Source organism: Hemibagrus wyckioides, linkage group LG18, assembly GCF_019097595.1.
Source record: "Hemibagrus wyckioides isolate EC202008001 linkage group LG18, SWU_Hwy_1.0, whole genome shotgun sequence".
In the NCBI taxonomy this organism is placed as follows: Eukaryota; Metazoa; Chordata; class Actinopteri; order Siluriformes; family Bagridae; genus Hemibagrus; species Hemibagrus wyckioides.
Genome location: NC_080727.1, coordinates 13,627,501 through 13,653,936, shown reverse-complemented (window position 1 = coordinate 13,653,936; position 26,436 = coordinate 13,627,501). Strand labels below are relative to the sequence as shown.

General features: G+C 38.5%; 2 protein-coding genes across 3 annotated transcripts in view; both read left to right on the top strand.

The window, feature by feature from the left end:
- The first annotated feature begins 2,383 nt into the window (after positions 1 to 2,383).
- On the top strand, positions 2,384 to 20,298 carry amacr (alpha-methylacyl-CoA racemase). 2 transcript variants are annotated; one of them, XM_058415998.1, is made up of 6 exons: positions 2,384 to 2,460; positions 4,040 to 4,302; positions 4,917 to 5,060; positions 6,736 to 6,896; positions 14,171 to 14,357; positions 17,671 to 20,298. In XM_058415998.1, the coding sequence occupies exons 2-6, from the start codon at positions 4,056 to 4,058 to the stop codon at positions 18,078 to 18,080; spliced, it is 1,149 nt and encodes a 382-aa protein (XP_058271981.1). In that variant the 5' UTR covers positions 2,384 to 2,460; positions 4,040 to 4,055; the 3' UTR covers positions 18,081 to 20,298. The 2 variants fall into 2 exon arrangements, with proteins under 2 accessions (XP_058271981.1, XP_058271983.1); XM_058416000.1 differs by having other exon boundaries at positions 2,388 to 2,460; positions 4,044 to 4,302.
- A 4,345-nt stretch (positions 20,299 to 24,643) lies between these two features.
- The window catches only part of slc45a2 (solute carrier family 45 member 2), a 25,299-nt gene continuing 23,506 nt past the window's right edge, over positions 24,644 to 26,436 (top strand). The window contains exon 1 of the mRNA XM_058414918.1: positions 24,644 to 25,309. Within this exon, the coding sequence (XP_058270901.1) occupies positions 24,826 to 25,309 (484 nt within the window). The 5' untranslated portion in view covers positions 24,644 to 24,825. The remainder of the gene's footprint in view (positions 25,310 to 26,436) is intronic.

The following is a 26,436-nucleotide window of genomic DNA, read 5'->3' as shown; positions in this document are numbered from 1 at the left end:
AAAGTTTTTTTTAAATTTGTTAGAGTACACTGAAGAATAAAACGTTTTCTTCAAATGTGTGCTTTCTGTCAGCTATAGCAAATAGAAGAAAATTTTGGTGTCTGCCTTGAAGATCTTCTGTAGAAGAAAACAACACTCCTCTTTTTGGTGCTGAAAAGCCAATGTGGTTTCTTTTCTTTTTCAGGTCGTTCCAAACGGTTCTGTTCTGCAATGCCTTTGATTGATTTTCCCTCTTTTTTCAGCTTCAGAATTGTTTGCTTTTCTCCCATAGACAGCTCTCTGATCTTCACGTTGGCCTATTCTTTTTTAACAATAAACCCAGACTTAACGGATGAAACTGAAGGCTCAAACCAAAAGCAGATGTTCGGCGCTATTTTTATACAAACAATCTATAGGACACACCGGGATAACAAGCAAGACCTGTCCGTCGTGTTCCAGTATTTACGTTGTTTCATTTCACTATATACTGCGTCAGCTATATGTGGTTGAAATGACAATAAAGCTTCTTGAATATTTTTGCTCACCTAAAAAGTCAGTGGTCTGACACAAACCGTGCAATTTTCTGTCATCTACATAGAAATACCAGGAAATGATGGCTGACATTAAACACTCTCTTTTCATATTCATCTTATGATCTCAAACCCAAATGCATTCAGTCTACAGCAGAAACAATTGAATTAGCCTTGTCATTCCATTACTTTTGGAGGAGACTATTTCACTTGCCTGTATGTAAACTTACTAGCAGCTCCAAAGATCTCTGCTTCTTCCTTTCAAGCTTTATCTTTTTTGTAACGTCTCTATACATATTTAATAAAAGATTGGATTAGACAGAGAGCTATCAATCAAGCATACTAATTTGAATATTAGGCCATGTCCAATTCATCTAGTGTTATCAGTATTTGCAGCTGCTGTTTGAGATTTTTATTTTATTTTTTTTAACTTGATGGTTAATAGAAAAGTCAGGTATGTATTATATAAACATGTTTAATATTACACACCAAAAACCTTGGGAATTGAAATCCTTTGGCTGACCCTACAGCTCATATCCCTGTTGATTTTTTCATTAATGATCTTTCAATCTTTCTAGCACCACAGCAACAAAACCTTATTTTCAACTGAATTTTTGCAGACTTTTTTAAACAAATATTTTAAAATCTGTTTAAGACACATTTTGTATTGAGACAGACACCAATGCTGATTATGTACTCAATCCTGATTGACAGAGGTTTATTGTCCTTGTTGATTTAGAGTATGGACATGCTGATTCTTTTTAAATCTCTAGAGCACTCACATCTCTCCTGCAGCGATAAGACCAAAAAGTAAAAAGTAGAAGTTGAATTTTAATTGCTTTGGCACAGTTGGAAACATCTTCACAAAGCTAAGCACACTAAATAGTGCTTATTTGATGGATGTGATGGATGTGAGAGATAGTTATAGAGACTCAAACTGAAAGCCCCGTAGCTCAGATATTTACATTTGTATAGGATGGGTCTATATTGAATTTAAACATGCAAACCAAGCAGTCAATTAGGCGTAACATTATGAGCACTGAGAGAAGCACTCCTCATCATGGCACCTGTTAGTGGATGGGATATATTAGGCAGCAAGTGAACAAGTTGATGTGTTAGAAGCAGGAAAAATGGGCAAGCGTAAGGATTCGAGCGAGTTTGACAAGGACCAAATTGTGATGGCTAGACGACTGGATCAGAGCATCTCCAAAACTGCAGCTCTTGTGGGGTGTTCCCGGTCTGCAGTGGTCAGTATCTATCAAAAGTGGTCCAAGGAAGGAACAGTGGTGAACTGGCGACAGGGTCATGGGCGGCCAAGGGTCATTCATGGATGTGGGGAGCGAAGGCTGGCCTGTGTGATCCGATCCAACAGACGAGCTACTGTTGCTCAAACTGCTAAAGAAGTTAATGCTGGTTCTGATAGAAAGGTGTCAGAATACACAGTGCAGGACGGGTCTGATTGGTGTAAGGTTAGAGTAACATCAGACTATTACGAAAGTTAATTAATTTAATTTTCGACTGTTTTTCCTCTCACTGACTTTGTACTATTGTCCAGGCTTAGAGATGTCAAATAGTGTCAGACATGCCACTCTAGAATTATTAACATTTGTTTATAAATGTTGATTTAGTGCACAGTGTTAAACTGGAGGCTAAAAGAAAAGGTTATCAAACGTGCCTCAAAGTCGTGTGTGTGTGAGAGAGAGAGAGAGAGAGAGAGAACAGAGCACAGAGCTGAACATTCACTGTAGCATCACTTCATAATGTCACAAACATCCCAAGGGCCGAAAAGATCAGGCGAAATCCATCAATGAAATAGAGTGAAGAAGACTGTAAACTACAACACCCATAATTCGTCGCTGTACATTACATCATCTCTGAGCGACAAACAAAGTTACCCTTGCACCGAGGCCCTTGGACTGAGACTAAGAAGCTGTTGTCGGTGGCTATCTAGGTAAGTTTTTGTTTAGTTTGTGAAAACTCTGGATTTTCGGTCTCAACAAGCTGAATTGGTGTTTAGCGGGGTTTAATACCACTGTGACTTACACTACATGAATAAACAGGTTTTATTTAGGGTTAGAGAACTCAGCCCCAGTGTGGACCAATCAGCGGTGAGCACAGTGATCTATATTAGACGCGTCGAAGAAGAGTCCTTCTTGGTAGCGCCTGCTTCCCTATTTATAAGGGAAAATAATAATAAGTTCACTTTGAATGGAAAGAATTTAGGGTCCGCTGACTCTCCTGGTCCCAATGACCATCTTGTCGGAAGATTTTGATTTCTGGTAGATGATATAGTTTATTTACGTCAGCTTCTTGAGCTGCACATCAAACATCTGCACGCGCCGAATGCACGCGCTGACTGTACGGCAAATTGCATCTACTGTTTTTAGACTATTTGCATGAGGTGCGGGATGCTGAGAACTTCATTAAACATCCAGATTATACAAACAAGGTCAATAAAGACAGCACTGCAGTAACACGCCGGGTTAGATTGCATCACAGCATCGTTATCAGGGCCAAATCGTTAGTCCTGTCCAAATATATTGTCACAAATTGATATCTGTTTTATTAAGACTATTTACAGTTTTATTAACGCAAATTTTCAATCCGCTTTCATTATGAATATATTGGTTTTTTTTTATTGCGGTTATAATAATGCCTTGCACTTTAAACGAAAAGTAAACACATGTACTTTACCATGTTGAACACTATTGGTTATTTGCGTTTATCTGCACGCGCATGCTAACTAACTACCTAACCCCATGTTGGATTTGAAACTTACTCTGAGATTGTTCAACTCCCTGTGTGTAACAGCCCTACACTCTGGAGTTTGAAAGGTACATTAAAATCGTTTATTTTCTTTTCCAGGATTTAGTTCATGTATCTGTGTTAACTGATAGTGTTTCTGTAGGAGTTGTAAATGGGTTTTATAGTAATTTTTTGCTCGTTGCTTGAATCTCCAAACGTGACTTGATGAACTATGACCTGAGTAAATCAGTTTAGTTATCACCGAGTGACTACAAAAAAAAATCTGATAGAGATCACAAATATTTTCAAAAATTCTCCGCATGGGATCAATAAAGTATATCTGTCTCTCTGTCTAAACTATGTCTGTCTGTCTCTGTCTGTATGTCTAGAGATCTGCCAGATTAATTTAATAGACCACTGCTCAAAAATAAATTGTGTTAGGCTGAAGTGGTACTTCTTCTTCTTCTTCTTCTTCTTATTATTATTATTATACTGACTTCCTTAATTATGATATAGGGACAACTTAACATATCCAACATTCTCCTACCTATATACTTCCACTCCCTCTCCCTCCCCTGAACATGTCCAAACCATCTAAATCTGGCCTCCCTAACTTCGTCCTCCAAACGTCCAACATGAGCTGTCCCTCTGATGTACTCGTTCCTAATCCTGTACAATCGTGTCATTCCCAACGAGAACCTCAACATCTTCAGCTCTGACTCCTGTCTCTTGTATAATTTTGTCAACTAATATCTCTTTTTGTGTGGGTTTATTTATCTGTCTAGATAGATAGAGAGAGAGATGGCGCTAGCTGGAGTACGTGTGATTGAGTTAGCTGGACTTGCCCCGGCACCCTTTTGTGGAATGATCCTGTCTGATTTCGGGGCCCGAGTGATCCGCGTAGATCGGACAAAGGTCTCCATGGCAATGGACTCACAAGCACGAGGCAAACAGTCCGTGGCCTTGAACCTGAAGAGTCCACAGGGCGTGGCTGTGCTGAAAAAACTGTGCCTTCAGTCAGACGTAGTTCTTGAACCCTTCCGGAAAGGTCAGTCGAAATAAAATGGACGCGGTGTTTCTAAATGCTGACAGTTAGCTTAGGCACATTTAATTTTTAACACTACATAAATGTGTTAAATATAAACATGGAAATTAAATGTGTGTGTTTAAATAAATGTGAGAGTAGTGTACACTGAAATTGATCATTATCGAAAAAACCTTCAGTGGTTAAACAAAGGCTTAATAAATATACAAAGTGTTGGTCAACTGTCTGTCAAGTATTTCTGACATTGTAGAAAAACAGTTTCTGCCAGAGAGCTGTTTAATACTGGATTCTGATTGGTCAGATGGAGTTGATTCATTTTCTTGAGCAGCAGTTCTGACAGTAATACAACTACAAATTACAGCTTTATATTAATGAGTTCTTATATTATTTTCCTACAAATGCATATGTTATATATTTGTTTAACCCTTAACAGTTACCTGAAATGCTTTTCAATAGAACAAATTAATAAAATAATATCATGACTAAGAAAAAAAAATCAATAAAAATGAATCTTACTTAAGTCGAAGTGTATATTTCGATTGCATTTATTTTTGGTGCTGAGATTTAAATTCATAACCTTCCTGTGCTATGCTTTCTATTTCTTTCCTGGGTTAAAGGGGTGATGGAGAAGTTGGGCTTAGGTCCTGAAGAGCTGCTGAAGGCAAATCCTCGCCTTATTTATGCTCGACTCACAGGATATGGCCAGAGCGGCTCCTACGCCAAAGCTGCAGGACACGACATTAACTACCTGGCCATGTCTGGTATGTAGCTCACCTCCACCTGCTGCTACACTGATAGCACTGCTTGTATTTTCTCTTTATACCCCAGAGCTGTTGAAGTATGAATTCAGTCTGTTCAGAAGGTTTTGATAAATTTTTTATTACAGAAAATCTGACAGTAATATATCTGTATTAGAGGTTTATATTAATGTGTTTTCAGATTCTATCTAATCTCTGATAGTCTTGTATATAGATCTATTTATTAAATATAATTGCTGTACCTTGTCATTAGAAAGTATAAATGAGTATGTTTCAAATCACAGGTTTATATTAATGCACTTTATAGTAAATATTGTTCCTTCTTTCAAGAGTAGATGATTACTGTTAGAGGAATGAATGGATGAGAGGAGAGAGTAGTTATTTTCCTATTACTGGACATCAGGTGTATTATTATTATTATTATTATTGTTTTTATAGTTTAATGTTGAGAAATATCCATGAAACAAGTCTGTTCCTGTTATCTCTTACATTTCCTGTGAATGAACAAACAATAATTGTCAACTGTCAGGGCTGCTGTTCTAGAAAATGAATCAATGCATTCAAAAATGTTCATTTTCTAGAGCTCAGGTGTTGTTTATTTTTTTTATTACAGCATGTCCTATCTCATCCCTCATTTTTTGTAGACTAATCATCTGCTCATGAAAGAAGATTCTGGTAGTTTAATATACTGTGTGTGTGTTGGTGGTGGTGGTGGGGGGCATGGTAGTCATAGTAAAATTGTCCCTGTGCATGAAATTGCTCTATTCGTTTGTGAAAAGTGACATTAATGTAAAAAATCATGTCCATGCAACAAAGTGGAACAAAGCGAAACAGTCCAGCTTCATGCTTGGTCTCCCATCTGTTATTTGGTGTGAGCTTAAAGCAGAAACTCATTTGTGGCTTTTCTAAAACAGCTGTAATAAAGACCGACATGAAATTCGCCTACTTTCCATTTTCATGCTCCATATGTTCATAGCATCATCTGAAGCCTTGCCAACTAAAAGATGCAATAGTCAATTTTTATTCCTTACATTTATCAAAATCCTGAAGGACATGTTAAAAAAAAAAACCCAGCAGGTTAAGCTGGGGCTTTAGCAAAAGTGCATGAAGTTACTGAGAAAACCCATCTGAATGTGCCTCCTGCAGGCAGGGTTACACAAATGTGTGTGGTAATAATCCACATGTCACAAATCCACCAAACGGCTCTGAGGAAAACACCTTCTGACCGATTAGAATACAGAAGTCAACAGCTCTCTGGCAGAAACTGTTTTTCTGAAGTTGCAGTAATAATTGACAGAGTTAACCAAAATGTTGTACATTTATTGAACTGTTGTTTAAGCGTAAGGTAAGATTAATGTTCTGTAACGGCAGCTCTTATGATAGTCTAGTTGCAAGACACAGCTTTATATTAATGCACTATTTCTAATACATTATTGTTTCTATAGCAACAGCTTATTCACATGGACTTGTATAGACGGCAGTACATTTTAAACCTCTTTAAAGATTCTGTATAATCCATGATTTAGTGATGTTTTCTGTAAGGATTCACATTTCTGGAAGGAGTCTCCAGTGTCAGTCAGCAAGAACTCCTGTTCCAAGACAGGAAAGCCTTTAGGGCAGATCTGTTTGAGTCTTTGTACTTGTATTCTTTTTGAATTTCCCCTTGTGTCTGGAACAGGACTGCTGTCCATGTTGGGCCGCAGCTCAGAGAAACCCTATGCCCCGCTGAACTTGGTGGCTGACTTTGCAGGAGGAGGCCTGATGTGTGCTTTGGGGATCGTTCTGGCTTTGCTGGAAAGGAGCAAATCAGGCCAGGGCCAAATCATCGATGCCAGCATGGTGCGTCCTCTGACACACATTGACACATTTGTACCAGTCAGCTTTCAGTAAGAGTAATGAAAAAGCACAAGCTGTCTTTTGGAGAGATGCTTGATTCTGCATTCACTGACCATGTATTTATCACATTCAAAGTCTCTGAGATCTCTATGGCTTGTGCTGCCCCCAGATGAATGTCTGACTGGATACTTGCATGAAAGGGCAGGTGTACAGGTGGCCACACAAGTGTGATAGTGAATATCGTGTGTATATGCACTGATCAGTCATAACATTCTGAGCACTGAGAGGTGAAGTGAATAACACTGATTATCTCCTCACCATGGCACCTATTAGTGGGTGGGATATATTAGGCAGCAAGTGAACATTTTGTCCTCAAAGTTGATGTGTTAGAAGCAGGAAAAATGGGTGTAAGGATTTGAGCGAGTTTGACAAGGACCATATTGTGATGGCTAGAGGACTGGATCAGAGCATCTCCAAAACTGCAGCTCTTGTGGGGAGTTCCTGGTCTGCAGTGGTCAGAATCGATCAAAAGTGGTCCAAGGAAGGAACAGTGGTGAACCAGCGACAGGGTCACGGGCGACCAAGGCTCATTGATGCACGTGGAGAGCGAAGGCTGGCCCGTGTGATCCGATCCAACAGACGAGCTACTGTTGCTCAAATTGCTGAAGAAGTTAATTGCATGACGGGTCAGGGCTGTTTTGGGAACCAAAGGGGGACCAACACAATATTAGGCCGGTGGTCATAATGTTATGGCTGGTTGGTGTACACTTTATCAGGAACAACTGCACGTACATGTAGTTACTCGGTCAGCTATATGGCTATAATGCAAAAACCCATACGGATACAAGTCAAGAGGTTCATTTAATGTTTCCATCTAATAACAGAATGATGTGACTTTAATTGCTTAATGAATATCCATGTCATTTCTATTTGTGTATAATTTATCTATAACAGCAGCTCTGACAGTAGTGCAGCTGCGGATCACAGGTTTATATTAATCTTGCTGTTCTAATACCATACGTTGTTATTGCCATAGTAACTGCTTATTCACTGGCACCTGAATGATGGACCTGGCACAGAATCTAAACGTATTAATAAACATGCTGTACATTGTCCGGAAGGTGAGTGGTGATGATAACAGGCATTACATGTAAAATGGGTATAAAAGGAAGAAACGTATGATGCATCTTTCTTTAATTAATAGAACACCAAGCCAGTGTGGTGATAGAATCTCCTCCACAGCCAACAAGCCTCAAATACCCTTAAAATCTACTTTGGAAACTATTTGCTGTGACCTTGACCCTGTTTATAGTCATAAAAATCCAACAAATATTTCACTCCAAATAACTGACAGTAATGAATGATTTAGCATTTTTTTTTTTTTTTAAAATCAAACACTCATCACACTCATAATTAACACCATTCATAACAGACAGAGGCAGGAAATCGAAAGCAATGTAATAAATAATCAATAAAATAGTATGCTTCGAAAATTTCAGCTTTTTGGCATCAATTCTGTGATGGAAAATTGAAGTGGCAAACAAAGTTTGGACTAGGAATCATAAATGCTGCTTTAATATTGTTTTAAATATTAATAGGGTTAAATGTCTGAATGAAGGGCTGCGGTGTGTGGCTTTAATGTAGGAGCAACCAGAGGATAGCGCGATAAACAGATTTGCACTGGAAATTGAAGCATGAAATATTCATGCCTGCTGACAGATGAGTTTTTAATCCATGCTGCTTCTAAACACACACACACACAGATGTCACACAGCTGCTTTTCTGCCGTGTCTTCTGTCGCCTACACTACAGCATATCGGTATTTCTTGTAAGAAGTCTTCTTTTCGCAGTAAAGGGATTTAAAACATCAGGCGATGGTCATAAACCTACAGCAAAGAATGATCATGAAGCTCTGCCACATGTAGGCTAGCCATTGACACACAGACACGTAATAACTGCAAGAAAGTCTTGTTATTGTATTAATGCTAGTTGTATTGTCCTTATTTGCATAGAATTCCTGAGCTCTGGTATGGAATTTTGGCAGCAAGCAAATGAATTAAGATGTTCATTTTGTTAACTTATTTCTACTTATTCTAATGAATTTGTTTAATATTAATATTTGGATAATTGTGTGTGTGTGTGTGTGTGTGCGCTGAAGTGAAGCTTCTTTACCACCTCAACCACAGGCTGTGAGCTAAACGTCTAATTCATACGGCACACAAAATTGGAGAGTTTTGAAGTCGTCATCTTATTAGTTGGATTTTACAGACTTTTTGGGTCATGTTTTTTTACAGTTCACTTAGAAACAAACCTGTGACGCTCTACTTTACCTCAAGGAAGCCATGTTTACAACAATCTGTGGTTGCACACCATCTCTATTTTGTAGGGACATCAACTTTGTTTTCACGCCCTTAAACATGACGCTGAACAAAACAAATTGATTGGTTGCTTTACATGTCAGTCAAACGCCCTCTTGGGTGGTCTGTAGCCAGTAAAAGCTGCTATTGAGTCCAGACTTTCTGCCCTCAGTCTGAAGCTCTGTCTACTCTGTGATAGCCTGATAGTGTGTGTGTGTGTATGAGAGAGAGAGAGAGAGAGAGAGTGAGTGAGTGAGTGTGTGAGAGTCAGTTGCTTGTTTTCTGCTCCATTTCCGTCATTTGTGATTCTTCCTCTAAAACAAATTTTCTGCTTTCAATTACAGCATGTTAATAAATGCTGATAAATGCATATTTTTAATATTAATATTTGGATTATGATGTGTGTGTGATGAAGTGAAGCTTCTTTACCATGCCAAGCATAGTCTCAGCTTCAAATGTCATCCACGAACCTCTGGCTGTAAGTTTGATGCATATGGCACACAAAATTATAAACACTTTTCGGATTCCTAAGAAGCGAGTGTCGCATTTTTTTAAATGAAGTGTTTATAACTGTGACATAGACCGCTTATGTAAATGAGATAAACGCTGGATTTTCCAAATAACGCGAAGTTCACGATATAAACTCAGTTGGATTTTTATTTACCTTTCTTATCTTTGCACACCAGTCTGTTTTTGTACGGACATCGACTTTATATTTTCACGCCCCTAAACATGACGCTGAACCGAACAAACTGTGATTGGTTGCTTTACATGTCAGTCAGATGCCCTTTTGGGTGGTCCATGTCCAATAAAAGCTGCTGTGGAGTCCAGACCTTCTGCTGTCAGAGACTACACCAAGCATGATTACTTTTGAGAGACTAACAGAACACCCAATGCTGTGTGTTTTATTCCAATACAGCAATAATTACTGCATTTTATTAATTTATTAATGAATGATGCTTTATAACTTTTATTTATAGCTGCATAAAAAGTTGGGAAAAGAGGGAAGTGGTGGATCCCTCACCAAGTCTCTTTTTTCTCTCTTAGTAGGTAACAAGCCAAAAAACAAAATAAATCAGCCTGTCATATTACCTGCCTTGAAGACTTTCCCATGTCCCTCTTACTGTTACAGTGATCTGGCATTGACATTGTTTCTTCACCACTCCATCAATGATTATATGATTTTCTTTGTTAAATAACATGCTATTTAAAGTCAGTTTTTCATTAGGTAGCGATTGTGTAGACCTTTTGCCATAAAAGTCCCTACAGATGAATTATTACTATAGAAATGACAGTGTAATAGATTGGGCTTATTAATATAAACCTGTGATTTGCAGCTGAACTATTAACATAAAATCCATCAATTAATAACACATTCTTTATTTTGTTAATATTATTTGTGGTATATTAATGCTGAGGGTTGATTGATGGTGTGTTTCTACTTTGCTGCATGTCAGTAAAGGGAACTGTATGATGTAAAATGTGCATTAAAACACGCCTGTCAGTGAAACCCTCAGCATGATGCACGTGCTGTGTTGTGTGTACACGTGCCATAGTGTTTTCATTAAGTGTGTAATCATACGCCGATGTGTGTAAATGCAGATTTGTTCCAGTCTGTGCTTCAGTGAGCGAGATGTCTCATTACATTTGTCCTTGCTTCCTTTCTCCGCATTCAAGAGGAAGGAGGAGGAAGTGAGGAATGGAAACAAGGAGGCGCAGTTAAAGAGATGAGACAGAAGCCCTTCTTTCCAGATTAAGTTGACGAGGGACGTCGCTAACTTTAGACAGCCGCTGAGAATTATCTTTGGGGACTTGTACACATTATGGGTTTATTACAGCCTAAAATTCTAGTTAAATACTACATTTGTGCCTATTAATATCTTCCAAGTTCAGCACTCTACACAGTTTGTTGCCTGAATGCAGGGATTTTTTTTTTTTTCTCCATACTGTCAATCATACACACATTACATACATTAAATGTAATCCAAAAAGCCTCAATGTACATACACTATATTGCCAAAAGTATTCGCTCACCTGCTTTGACTCGCATATGAAATTAAGTGACATCCCATTCCTAATCCATAGGGTTCAATATGACGTCGGTCCACCCTTTGCAGCTATAACAGCTTCAACTCTTCTGGGAAGGCTGTCCACAAGGTTTAGGAGTGTGTTTATGGGAATTTTTGACCATTCTTCCAGAAGCGCATTTGTGAGGTCACACACTGATGTTGGACAAGAAGGTCTGGCTCTCAGTCTCCGCTCTAATTCATCCCAAAGGTGTTCTATCGGGTTGAGGTCAGGACTCTGTGCAGGCCAGTCAAGTTCATCCACACCAGACTCTGTCATCCATGTCTTTATGGACCTTGCTTTGTGCACTGGTGCACAGTCATGTTGGAAGAGGAAGGGGCCAGCTCCAAACTGTTCCCACAAAGTTGGGAGCATGGAATTGTCCAAAATGTCTTGGTATGCTGAAGCATTCAGAGTTCCTTTCACTGGAACTAAGCGGCCAAGCCCAGCTCCTGAAAAACAACCCCACACCATAATCCCCCCTCCACCAAACTTTACACTTGGCACAATGCAGTCAGATAAGTACCGTTCTCCTGGCAACCGCCAAACCCAGACTCGTCCATCAGATTGCCAGATGGAGAAGCGCGATTCGTCACTCCAGAGAACGCGTCTCCACTGCTCTAGAGTCCAGTGGCGGCGTGTTTTACACCACTGCATCCGACGCTTTGCATTGCACTTGGTGATGTATGGCTTGGATGCAGCTGCTCGGCCATGGAAACCCATTCCATGAAGCTCTCTGCGCACTGTTCTTGAGCTAATCTGAAGGCCACATGAAGTTTGGAGGTCTGTAGCGATTGACTCTGCAGAAAGTTGGCGACCTCTTCACACTATGCGCCTCAGCATCCGCTGACCCCGCTCCGTCAGTTTACGTGGCCTACCACTTCGTGGCTGAGTTGCTGTTGATCCCAAACACTTCCACGTTCTTATAATACAGCTGACAGTTGACTGTGGAATATTTAGGAGCGAGGAAATTTCACGACTGGATTTGTTGCACAGGTGGCATCCTATCACAGTTCCACGCTGGAAATCACTGAGCTCCTGAGAGCGACCCATTCTTTCACAAATGTTTGTAAAAACAGTCTGCATGCCTAGGTGCTTGATTTTATACACCTGTGGACATGGAAGTGATTGGAACACCTGATTCTGATTATTTGGATGGGTGAGCGAATACTTTTGGCAATATAGTGTATATAACTTCAACACATGGCTGATTCTCTGTAAACATGCCCACATTTCAAAGGTACTTTTTTTTCTGGATCCATTCACACAACTACGTAATTACACCCAGTGCAAATCTTTAGTGCAGCATGGCTGCTGTCATGATATTTAGCTCTTTCTCTGCCAAGCAGTAATGACTTCTGTCATATAATTCCCTTAACGCCATCCCTGCACCTGTGAGGTGAAACACTAGTTTGGCAGTGACTAACACATGTATCCTCATCACTGGTATGGAACGTAAAGCAGTCTGACAGCTAAATCACACTGTGCCTAATTAAAATTTGATTATCTTTGTCCACTCACATAAGTATGGAAAATTTTTTATTGAGGTAGCATTTAGGACAAATCCCACCTTCTTTCTGTCTTCAGAGAAGTCTGGAGGAAAAATTGCGAATTATTTAAAACATTCAGCACAGCATCCTCTACTCAGCCAAGTTGTCTTAATTTGTCACATATACATTACTTCACAGTGAAATCTGCCATGATACAGCACCCCTGGAGCTTGTGGGGTTAAGGGCCCAACGGACCCAGAGCCTTAACCACTTGAGCTACCACCGCCCCTCTAGGTTCCATTCTTTATAGACGAGCTGGATTAGAGTAGCTGAATTAAGTTAGCAGAGAAATTTCTAAGATGTCATCTAATGGAAGTAATCTGAGCTAACATAATCTGAGGGATGTAAGGTAATTTGAGAGAGAAACTAATGGAGGATTTAGTGCATCTGGGATAATTTAGATAATTTGAGAAATCTGCAATAATCTGGGATGATTGAGATACTTTGGGGAACTTGAGATTATATGGGATAACTGAGGTAATCTGGCATAATTGAAATGACCTGAGATCATATAAAATAACAGAGTAATATGTATATTATGGGTTAATTGAGATGTGAGATATTACTGAATTGATCTCACTGAGTCTGTGGTAACTGTGATAATCTTAACCGTGAGCTTATATGCAGGTACACATCAAGACCAAAACTTGAAGACGACACAAAAGTCTTAAGTGTGCAAACATAAATGACAAACGTACGATCAGAAAATTGAAATGGAGGATCAGGTCTTGCTATGTTCAAGCTCTTGATTTATTATTTTATTTATCACGCTCTTGATTTATTATTTTATTTATATGTCCTTGTTAAAAGAAATCGTGATTTAATACATAAAGCTTATCAAACGAAGTTCACCAGTAACTCACGGCTTCATGGTCATTAATTAAAGTCTAGACAGTAATGGGATAACATTTAACAATGTCATGGCTGTGTTTGTGTGTGTGGTGTGTGTTTATTTATTTATTTCTGTATTTATTTTTTTCAATATATATATATATATATTTTTCAATGTAGTGACCAAATGAAGGACACATTATTTATAACCCATTTATTTAAGAGATATCTAAGACCCGAAAATGAGCAGAAATATTCCATTTTAAAAACACCAACAAAGTACATTAACGAAACTACTAAAACAAGGTCTTAATTTTGAGGAACCCCATGAATTGCAATAATACAAAGACATAATTTCATATAATGATCCATTAGATAATGCATTCAGTTATGGTCATTTATAGTCACACCATTAAGAAGACCAATTTCTTTGTGTATATATTTTTAGATTTATTTGTGTGTGTGCGCCCAGGTGGAGGGAGCAGCGTATGTGGGTTCATTTATGTGGAAGTCTCGCAGTCTTGGTCTGTGGAACCGGCCTCGTGGGGAGAACATGCTGGACAGTGGAGCTCCGTTCTACGACACGTATCAGACGTCTGATGGGAAGCACGTAGCTGTGGGGGCCATCGAACCTCAGTTCTATGATCAGTTGATCAAAGGTGAGTACAAAGAATCTTTTTCCTTTTTTCAACCTTTAACTTAAAAATGAAATCCAGCAATAAGAATGCATGTTTCGTGCACCTGCTCCTGCAAGGACACACACAACAGTTAAAGAAGAAATGGACTGATTTTTTTAATGTACTACTACACAATACACTTGTGTGATATAAAGACCGTCAACACAGCCTATGACATGGAGAATCTATTCATCCATTATGCTTGTTGCACAGCTGCCTGTTTATCGAAATGAAGTGTTGTAATTGGCCAAGACATTTTCTACTGACTTTCATCCTGAGGAGTAAAAAGAAAAAAAAAAATAGGTGCTAATGGAGACCATTTACAATTGGATTGTTGACAAAAAACCTCAATCCCATGAGCTGCACAGGGATCTTTTACTGTTATACATTATTATCTAGAAGAAAAACAAGCCTTTATTTTATTTTCTAGAAGAAATAAAAAAAAAAAATTCCATGCATGTTGTTTTTTTGTCTGTTGTCTTCTGTGCCTCTGTTTATTCAAAGCTGGGATGATCAGTTTAGTGTCATCACAGTTTTATAGGCATCACTGATCACCATTGATCCACATGAACGATCACTGATCAGCACTGTTTCCAACAGTCAGTCAGTGAGCATCATGGTTCCCATTAATCAATGACTAATCACTGTTGTTCCTTATGACCGATCAATGCTCACTACTGCTTTTCAGTAATATTAATTTACACACAGGCTCTCCATACCTGACATGACTTTCAGGCAGGAAATCACACTGCAAGTGAGAAATGAATCTTTTTTTTTTTTTTTCTTGCATTGATCCTGTCCACTATTTTACACTTTTATAAAGATGAGGTAAATATGCAAATCAAGTGAAGCGCATACAATGTAAGTCAATCAGCCATTTTAAAAATACAGTAATACCTTGACTTACGAGTTTAATTCGTTCTGTGACCGAGCTCGTAACTCAATTTGCTCGTATATCAAATCAGATTTCTCCATTAAAATGAATTCAAATGCTATTAATCCGTTCCAGCCCCCCAAAAACCACCCCTTTTTTTTTGTGTTTTTAAATAAGAAAAATGTACTTTATAAATAACAAATAATGTATAAAAAAATAATAATACATAATAAAAGCGAATGTAAAGAAATAAACTGTTTTTATTAAGTGTATTTACGTTGAAGATCAGACGAAGATGCTGGCGGAGGTGGGAGGAGATTGGCGGAGGAGGGTGGCGGAGTTTTTAATTTCGTGCTCTATCGCTTAACTTAACTTACTCGCTACACACTTAATGCTACAATTAATAGCTAAATTTAAGTTGCACACTATGCTACACTTTATCGCTAAACTTAATTGCTACTTTTTTTCAAAAAAAGTTTTTCACTGCACTTAATGTTGTTCTTCACTGACGTTTGCCTTTTTCGCCACACTTTCCTCGCTTTCACGTTTCAATAAAAAACCTGTCCAGGGAGGTTTGTTTCTTCCTCCCTTTCAAAATGTTTGGAAAATGAATGAGGCAAGTGTGGTTACACAGCGCCAACGCACAACCTGGAGAGATAACCATGCGAACTGACCGCTTGCTGGGCTACCAAGTGGCGGGTGGCGTAAGCTCGCTCTCCCGTAACTCAGATCTCGGCTCGTATCTTAAAGCAAAAAATTGACAGAGCGACGGCTCGTATCTCGGAAAACTCAAGTTGAGTTGAGTCACTCGTAAGTCAAGGTTACACTGTATTCTTAAAAGGAACTAATGAACTCAGGAACACCAAAATTAAAGATAAATCCCTTCACAACAATTTTCCAGATCAAGAACATCCACCAGTCAGTAGAAAACATCACCAGAATTATAGACAGATTTTAACACAAGATGTGAACCATTGATAAGTCTCAAAAACAGGAAGAATGGATCAGAATTTGCCAAAATAACATCAGAAATAGCCCATAATGATGTATAACAGCATTCTACAGACAGTCAAAGATACCAGAATGATGAGAAGAGAAGGGTTTGGAAAACAGAAGGAACTGCTCAAGGTCAGAAGAACACCTCGTCTTATGGAGGGGGAATGCGACTGCTGACAAAAGCAGCAGGATGAATTCTGAAGTGTATAGAGCTATATTATCTGCTCAGATTAAGACAAAAGCTTCAATCCGATTGGACGGTACTTCACAGTGCACAGTAATGTGAAGAATATTTTGAATGCAACCCAAAATTTTTAAGACTAAACTAAACCAGTTATATCACTAAGAACATGCAGGAACTGACGATATCTGCAGGCAAAAAAAGGTTGGCAGGGCATCACTAGGAAGAAAACCAGCCTCGTCTGATTATTTAAATTCACCTCCAATATACTGTGGTGGACAGCTTAAAAACAATAACTTTAAAAATATCTAAGTATTAATGGAACTCCCTCTAACTTGTCAGACATGTCCAGAAGTGACAACTTTAATGGCCACTACATCTAAAGATATATTCCAAGTGGCATAACTGGCAAGTATATGCTAGTGTGAATGTAGGGTGATACCATTTTCCTGTGTAGAAGGTAAACAATATGTATGAATGCATGGTTCTCAAGGTCACTCTGTGTTTTCTGTCCCTGTTTGCAAAGACTCACGTTGCTTTTGGAACTAATCGTCTAAGTGATCTGAGTACAGGTCATGTTGGTGTTTGGCTCGCTTAATCCTCTTATGTAAGCTAAAATGGCACTTTTACTGTTTACTCTCAACCCCAAAAACATAAATTCAGTTAATACCAAGTTTTGGAACTGGACCCAATTATCTTTAACTTCTTTAAAATTGCACTCCTCAATTGAAAAAGAGCCAAAAGTAAAATATAAACAATTTTCTCCATTATCCTAAATGCATCTAGTCTAAAGTTCACCTTCTTTAATGTTGCACTGGAACTATAAGTTTAATGGAGCTAAAAAATAAATGGAAGCTCCAGTTTTGCATTGTTGGCTCACCTGGCTTTGTTCAGTGCCTCAAACAGACTTGTTAATGAGACTGTTGTTTCTGACTCTGTGTTATCTATAAGCGTGGACAAAAGGGCAGTCACAGAGAGGAAAACAGTGAGAGCCATCACTTTTTCACCTCAGCACAGAGCTCGGCATCACTGTGCACCAGCTTTAGGGGATGTGGCCTAGATTCTGAAGTTGGAGCTGTATGATGGTGATGAGATTCAGGTTGAAGGACATGGAAATGCTTTTCGTTCTATTAATTATTATTTCCTTTGATTGTTATTAATTTCTATTTTCTTTTCTCCTTTATCCTTATGTTGTTTCATTTATTTATTCTTAAAATCTTATTAACGCTTTGTTTTGAACCCAGGTCTCGGATTGGATGCTTCCTCACTTTCGCCACAGATGAGCACCTCTGACTGGCCAAAGCTTAGGCGGACGTTCACCCAGGTGTTTGCGCAGAAGACGCAGGCAGAGTGGAGCAAGATCTTCGACGGGACAGACGCCTGCGTGACCCCCGTCCTACCTCTGGATGAAGCCGGATCGCATCCCCATAACCGGGAGAGGGGCTCATTTATGATGGACGCTCACGGTGAGGTCAGTCCACGTCCAGCACCCGTCCTGTCTCGCACTCCGGCTCGGCCATGTCTCTCTCGAGACCCTGTCATAGGTGAACACACTCGCTCCGTGCTGGAGGAGTACGGCTTTGATCCGGCTCAAATCGAGCAGATGCTGTCAGCTGGCGTAGTGGAATGCAATGAAGCCAAAGCACGTCTATAAGACGATGAAGCAAAAGCATCAGCAGTGAATCACTCATCACACACACACAAAAAACTGCCGTCTTGTATACTAACCGCCTTCAGCAAAGAACTGACGTGTTCAGAGGGATTAAGCTCAAAATAACCATCCAATGATGCGGAGGTTTTTATCTGAGTGTGCAGACGGATGATTTTTGGTCTGCGGTGAAATGCTTCGCCTTTTAAATGCACAAGATCTTTACTGCGATATTGCATTCCTAAAACCTGAAGACTCTGTGATCATCGTAATTAAGCCTTCAGTTTATTGTTGAGAATTTTGCTCGGGGATGTTTAATATTAACTGTCTCCATCTACAGCTTCGGTTAAATAACACTTGAAAACAACTCGGCACAATGCTCATCAGAATTAATGGCAACTTTAGTGAAAATGACAAGCCATTGACGTTATCATGACGTTTCCAAATACGCTTCTTGTGTATTTGGGTCTCCTTTGTGCTTAATGGTAATTTTCATCTTATTTGTGAAGAGCAGCAGCAATCGATGTTCATCTCGTCTTTTAGTTTAAAGTCTTTAAACTTTTCCGCAGAATAAATATGAGCGCTTTTTTTTTTTAAACCGAGTATAGGCAAAATCTCAGAAAACTAGGGTTCACACTGTGGTGTTAACATAATTTACAGTAAATCAGTTCTGTCTCACTAAGAGCTGCTACTTTTAGAAGCTACCCTGCGTGATACCTTTACTTAGAAATCAGTGTAAATGTCTCTGCACGCCGTGTAGCAGCTCCTTCAATATAGATCTTACCTTCTTTGAAGTGGATACCATACCGTGCCTTTTCCTTCTGCCAGTCATTCACTGACCTATGACACACATCTGACCTTGCTGTGACCTTGGATCAGTTCCAAAATCTATTCAGTTCATATGCTGGTCGCAGTGATAAATAAATGTAATAAATGTTAAAACATTAAACCACTCATTCTTGAAGTGTCACATTAATGAGGCTCTCGCACTGAAGACTTGCACTGATGGGTCACATGGACAGATGGATGTATGGACAGACTCATATGACGAACTGGACGGAAGCTATTAAAGAAAAACTATTTCAGACATTTGTCGTGAATTTGACCCTGTCGAATCAGTACATCTGCTGCTTACAACGATGCTTCTCTAGAAATCATACATACATTCAACCCCTCATTAGTGAGATATCGCATTAACCAGAATCTCACACTGACAGATTAGTAACAAGAAAACAGTGTCCCTTCTCTATGTAGTGGCAGATGCATACATTTCTAATGAGGCAGTGGGATGTTCTGGATATTTTGCCTGTTCAATTTCTTACAATTTGAGAAAATGTGACGTTTATATTTATAGGGTCTGACAGCACCTTTGTTGTAAAGCCGAGAGAGAGAAATAACTGGTATTTGTGATAACACTTCTATTTATTGTGAACTGAAGTGAGCTAGGCCATGCTAAGCTAGCATGCTTACAAAACCCCCAGTGAACAAACCACTTAAGTAATAGCCTTGTGGATGTTGGTACTGGAGTATCTTTTTGTTGTCTGTGAAAATGAAGACTGTATGGAAACGATTCCCATTATCACTAACACTATTGATGCATCTGTTATCTGACTTGAAGATTATAAGTCTCTTTTTGATGATGTCTTTTTGACTTTCTGAATGATGATGGAGGACAAAAGGTGTTACACATGTTGTAACCTCCTAGTTATACCCCTATGAAAAAGAACATGCTCAAAGGCAACAACAAAGTTCCAAGAATTTTTATTGCAATAACGACAACTTGTTTGCATTTATGTTAGCTTGTCAATCATTTTGCCGCACTAGCATTTGAGAGGAATATGTGAGAAGGAAAATGATCATAAAAAATGGTTTTATGTTAAAAACAACATAATATAAAATATAAAGCACGGGTAAAATATTCCTCATGTTTGATTGGAAACTTTACATTATTTTGTATAATGTTTGTTTCTACAATGACTTTTCAAAAGGATGCCATTAATTGTGAAGAGCACTATTAAGGATCATGTAAAAAAAACAAATTGAGTGCTGTCCTTTTGTCGATTTGTTTTAATATTCTATATTCTTTAATATTCTATATTCGTAAGTTAAAAAATTTTTTTTTGCTTGTTAATTTTCTGTTTTATGAAATGGACTTAATAATAATTGAGTCACTGTATAAACAGTTTTCTTTAAATATTAAAAAACACTTTCTGATAAATGTGTGATCAAAATGGATCATATTAAAAATATTATAAGAAATAAATCTAAAAATTATTGTTTATTGTTGTTTTGCATTTTTGGTCTTATTAACTAACAGACTTAGTTAAAAAATGAGAGGTTGATGAGGGTAAGGCGGAGCTATCTTGTCATTATTTACATTATAATCTCCTATAGGAGCATTTTGTTCCTTATATAACCTCTTGTGACATCTTATGGATACTCAAAGGGGAAAAAAAAGGCACATCGTATATTGTCTGTGTGTGTTAAAGATGGAGTAGGAGCTAGCAGTAAATAACACTAACAAGGGTCAGGCATTGTGTAACAAAGGAACAACAGAACTCAGCATGATGGGAAATTGACTGAACCAGAAAGCCAGAGATGGTTATATAACAGAAAACTAATAAGTGGCTTGAATTTCTACAATGCTGGAATATACTGCATGTGTTTCAGTTGCTTGACATCACAAACAATGATTCCACAACTTCAGACCTAATCAGAAATGCTGACACATATTGTCAGTTTCAGTGTTATCAAGAACAAATAATTTAATATTATACCATATTTTATTTCATATAATTCCAGGGGCTCAGCCTTTTGATCTCAGGACAAACTCAATCTATATTGACCCTAATAAAGGATAGTGTGATGTTCCAGAAGGTTCTGTTTTAGGTCCCCTATTGTTAAATTTATGTCCAGATATTTCCAGAATATATGACGGTCATACAGTACAACGATAAGGCATAACATTATGAACACTGCAGGTGAAGTGAATAAGACTGATTATCTCCTCATCATGGCACCTGTTAGTGGGTGGGATATTTTAGGCAGCAAGTCAACATTTTGTCCTCAAAGTTGATGTGTTAGAAGCAGGAAAAATGGGCAAGCATAAGGATTTGAGTGAGTTTGACGAAGGGCCAAATTGTGATGGCTAGACGACTGGATCAGAGCATCTCCAAAACTGCAGCTCTTGTGGGGTGTTCCCGGTCTGCAGTGGTCAGTAAATATCAAAAGTGGTCCAAGGAAGGAACAGTGGCGAACCGGCGACAGGGTCATGGACGGCCAAGGATCATTGATGCACGTGGGGAGCGAAGGCTGGCCCGTGTGATCTGATCCAACAGAGGAGCTACTGTTGCTCAAATTGCTGAAGAAGTTAATGCTGGTTCTGATAGAAAGGTGTCAGAATACACAGTGCATGACGGGTCAGGGCTGTTTTGGCAGCAAAAGGAGGACTAACAGAATATTAGGCAGGTGGTCATAATGTTATGCCTGGTCTGTGTATGTATAACGTTATAATACATTGAGTAGGCAATATACACATTGTAATGCATTGTTATTACAGAATTTCATGAAGACAGGTCTGATGCACTAGTGCCTAGCTTTTTTGATATTTCTATCATACCATCTTATAAATACTACTAACATAATGGTAACAATTCATGATGAAGATTGCTATATGATGTAATGCATTTTTAATGAAAAAATTACCTCTGTGTGTAATGCTTATGAATGCATTGTAACATCATGATGTTCATTATAACTATGACCCTAGCAGAAAGGTTTACTTAAATGTGGTTTAGATGGTTTAAAAACATGATAAGGGTGCACAGGAGATTTAAATGAGAGAGGTTACATTAAATTTTCTCTCCACTACACTGTGTTTACACTTAGGTTGTATTTTTGAGTATTAATGTCATAACTGAACAACTGCAGTACATACCAGTACCACACTTACACCTTGCTCCTTGATCCCCGTTATTGATCCAGCCACGTGCCCATCCATCTGTTCCATAAAAAGTCACTCTCATCTCATCAGTCCATAGTGCCTTTGAAAGATCTGTCTTCAGATATTTCTTGGCCCTTTCTTGAGCTTTCAAATTATGTGTCTTGTTCTGTTGTGGTCAGGTTTCAGCCTTCTTTGCCATGTCCATGTCTCTGAGCACTGAACACCTTGTCTCTCTGGGCACTCCAGGTAGGTTGCAGCTCTGGAATAGGACAGCACTGGAGGATAATGGGTTCCAGGTAGCTTAACATTTGATTCTTCTCAAATTTTTGACCGCTAATTTGCATCTTTTCTTTCTCAGCACGTTTCTTGCGACCCTGGTGACTGTTTGCAAATAACGCTTGATTAGCAATTTCAAGAGTGCTGCAAAAGGCTTTTTACAATTTTTGACTTTTCAGAGTCATTTAATTCTCTTTTTTGGCCCATTTTGCCTGAGGAAAAGAAGCTACCTAATAATTATGCACACCTTGATATAGGGTGTTGATCTCCTTAGGTCACACCCTTCCCTCATCGTCTGAAATGCTTAAATCCAATAAGCATTCAAGTTTATACAGCTTGGAGTTGGGAAATGTGCATAAAAGTGATGATGATTTGGTCAAAATACTCACTAGCCTAATAATTGTGCACACAGTGTAGTCTTGTCTTTCTTTTCCTCCACTAGAGTGAAATGGGGTTAGACAAGAGCAGCTAAAGATAAAGGATTGAAACAAAGCAGATTTGTATTAGTAGGAATAAGAAGCATTCAGTCAGAAGCATCAACGGCTTAAAATGACCTTCCCTTTGCTTTCAATTCTGAGTGTTTATCTGTTTGTTCTGTTGAAGCTTGATATTGTTATCTAAAGGCTTGAAATATGGTTTATTTTAATTGAAAAAGTTTTTGACAGATTGCCACCTGTTTCTGAGCACAAATGACACACCAAAGCCTAATAAATGCACTATGGTATTCCACAACGTCTCAAATACATCTATCTTTTAGCACTTAGAATTCTTAAACATAACGTTGACTTTCTCTTACTTTACACTCATAACTAGACCACTGATGAAGGTCTAACTGACCAAAACATTTTGTTCCGAAATCTAATTGTAGATGTTTGCTGTTCTAGGTTGGATTTTATTCATGATTTTCTTTTTATACCTTGGATTCACACACACAATTGATCAGGTTCAACAGATTCTTAAGACTTAAACACTGATGACACACGGTTTTACTTATTAATAAGTAAGATAAAGATTCAGCAGCGGTCTGCAGTATTTATAATTCCACATAAAACTTACATAAACCATCTATATTAAGTCTATGGAAATGCAGAAAGGTTCATTTCATGATCCATGGAGTTCTCACTATTAAAAGTAATGTACATTTTATGCATTTGTGTCTTAAAACACAAAATTGACACTGGAGACTCCTTCCATAAATGAAAAAAACAACAATTGTCAGTTAACAATCCATGAGATAATTAAGATTTAATGAGATTTAATTAAAATGAACATTAACAAGGTACTGTGATGTAAAAAGAAATAAACCTCTATCAACAAATCTTGTTAGAACATTTTGTTATCGCATTTTCTAGAAATATCCCACTTTCTTTTGATATTATTTAAGGGGCGTCAGAAGCTCAAGTGGTTAAGGCTCTTGATCGGAAAGTAAGGGCTGACCACCACGCTGCCACCCCAGACGTTGCATCATGACTGACCCTGCGCTCTGACCCCAACCTCAAAAGTTGGCTTCTGAGAAGATAGAGTTACACTGTGCTGTAATGTATATGTGGCAAAAATAAAGCTGTCTTTTTTATATGTATCACCCAAGCACTGATACAGCAGGAGCATTTTTACACCCCATTTCAGTATTCCAAAGCAATTTGTCAAACTGTATTTATTTTAGTGTTTTTCGTTGTATTACATTTTGTTTAAAAAAAAGTTTGCTGATTTGAGCAAAGCATCACCGAATGTTAAATGACTACATCAGTGTTTAATGCTCGGCAAGGAATGTGACCTTTTAATCCAAATGACTCCATCTGTCCTGTACTTATTGCCCTAGCCTCTGAGGATTCTGAAGGATCTGACTTTCTGAGGCAGTGAACCACGAGAAGGCAGAGTGCTGCGTCTCACATGATCTCTCCTCAGACACGGGGTCTCGTGACATTTAGTTGAAGCTGCCTATATAACTAAATAAACTCAGAATATTCAACAGAATATATTCAAACTCAAGGGACAAATTTGGTTTCAGAATTCAAGGTGTCTTGAAAAATTATTCTTAAATATTTACTAAAGGACAGACATTTTATCTTATTGGGGATCACGTGATAATGTGCACAAAAAATTAACCTCTGCAAGAAGTCTATGTGGGAAAATCTTGAAATAAAAAAGACTTGTAGAAAACTGATAACTGAAACTCACTTCACTGGTAAAATGATGTCTAACTGAGTATCCCGACTCACAACGATCATCAAATATGAATCTTTAGGACTGTAAATGTTTAAGGTTCTAAGCTGAGCTGAGTGAGAAAGAGGGAGAGGCAATTCTAAGCTCATAATCGGTCACGTGTTTACAACTGGCTGTAGGCTTTTGGCAACACGAGAAAAAACAGACTTCCATTCATCCAAACCAGGCAGCTTTTTATTTCCTGCTTAGTCCTGATCACATCTCAAGTACTACTCTTACACACCACTCACTCAGTTATGCAGTAGATACCAGCAGGTCTACACTTTGGAAAGTTGTTTAGCAGTGTGAATTTCTGTGAAAGTCTAAATCATGACTCTACTAACAGAGGAGACGCCATACAAGTTCCCACAGGAGTTGGGAAGCTGTACCACCACCATTACCAGTACCACCACCACCACCGGCATCGTGAAGTGCTACTCCACAGACTGTGGCCCTAATAGTGACTATGTGGATGCCATAGAGGGGGCCATTTTTAGCGCTGTGGAGCCTCCGAGGAGGTCGCGTGGACGGCTCATCATGCACGCCCTGGTGATGTTCGGGAGGGAATTCTGCTATGCTGTGGAGGCTGCGTTCGTTACTCCTGTTTTGCTAAGCGTAGGTCTTCCACGAAGCCTTTACAGCCTGGTGTGGCTCATCAGTCCTGTCCTGGGCTTCATTCTTCAGCCGGTTATCGGCTCAGCCAGTGACTACTGCCGCTCACCGTGGGGACGCAGGAGACCTTATATCCTTACTCTGGGGGTTATGATGCTCATTGGCATCACTCTGTTTCTCAATGGAGATACTTTGGTATCAGGTGAGACTTTCAATTATTGAAGTGTAGCTACTAAAGTTGAGTTCTGCCAACAGTTGATAAACATAATTAACTTAGAGGCTGTTCCATGTTTGTACTTTTACATTTTATAATTGGTGTTAGACTGGTGATTGGTTTTGCTTTGTAGTGAGCTTTACAATAATTAAAAAGTGAAAGAAATTGGCTCATATCTGTTTTAGCTGTAATACTTTCTTGCACCTTTTCTGAACATGCTGTGGGAATGTGAAATCTCCTCCCTCTTGAGTGTGTGTGTGTGTGTGTGTGTGTGTAATTAACAATTACATAATTCTATTTATGAGCTGAAAGTAATCAGAAAATCCCTTAATTATTTTTTTCTCAGTTAGAATTTTTCAATAATGATGGCAAGAGTATTTGGGGAAAAGGGCATCAAAATATACTCCTTTGTGCTACACTATATGGCAAGATTATTTGGCCCATAAGTTAGCTCCACTCTTCTGGGAATGGTTTTCACTAAATTTACAATGCTTACAATGCTGTGGGAATTTCCTATTCAGCCACAAAAGCATTTTGAGGCTGAAGTGAGGTTTTACACTGATGTTGTATGTTCCAGTTTAGTCTGAAGGTGTTCAATGAGGTTAAGGACAAGGTCAGGACTCTGGGCTCTTCAGGACACTCGTGTTCTTCTACATCAACCTTAGTAAACCATGTATTCAATGACCTTGCTTAGTCCACAGGGGCATTGTCATGCTGATAAAGGTTTTGGCCCTGTAGGGAAATCCTAAAAATACAGCAAAGACATCTGTTACAATTGTATGCCTTCAGCTTTGTGGCAAAAATACCTACATATGCGTATGATGATCATTTATTGTAGAGTTAACATACTGTATTGAATCACTTACAGTTACTTCAGTTTTCAATAAAACATTTGCAAAATTTGGGGGTTTTTTTGGAAGAAATGCTTCATATAGAGTCTAAATTATGTTCAGCATTTTATCAGAACTAAAACCCTTACATCATTATGCAAAATTCATTCTTTTTTCCAACTTTCAGTATATTTGCTAAAGTGGTCACTAGCTATCACAAATGTGTTTCTCTTAAAAAGTAATCCTGTAATTCACCTTTTCAGTTCATACTTTATAAAACAAAAT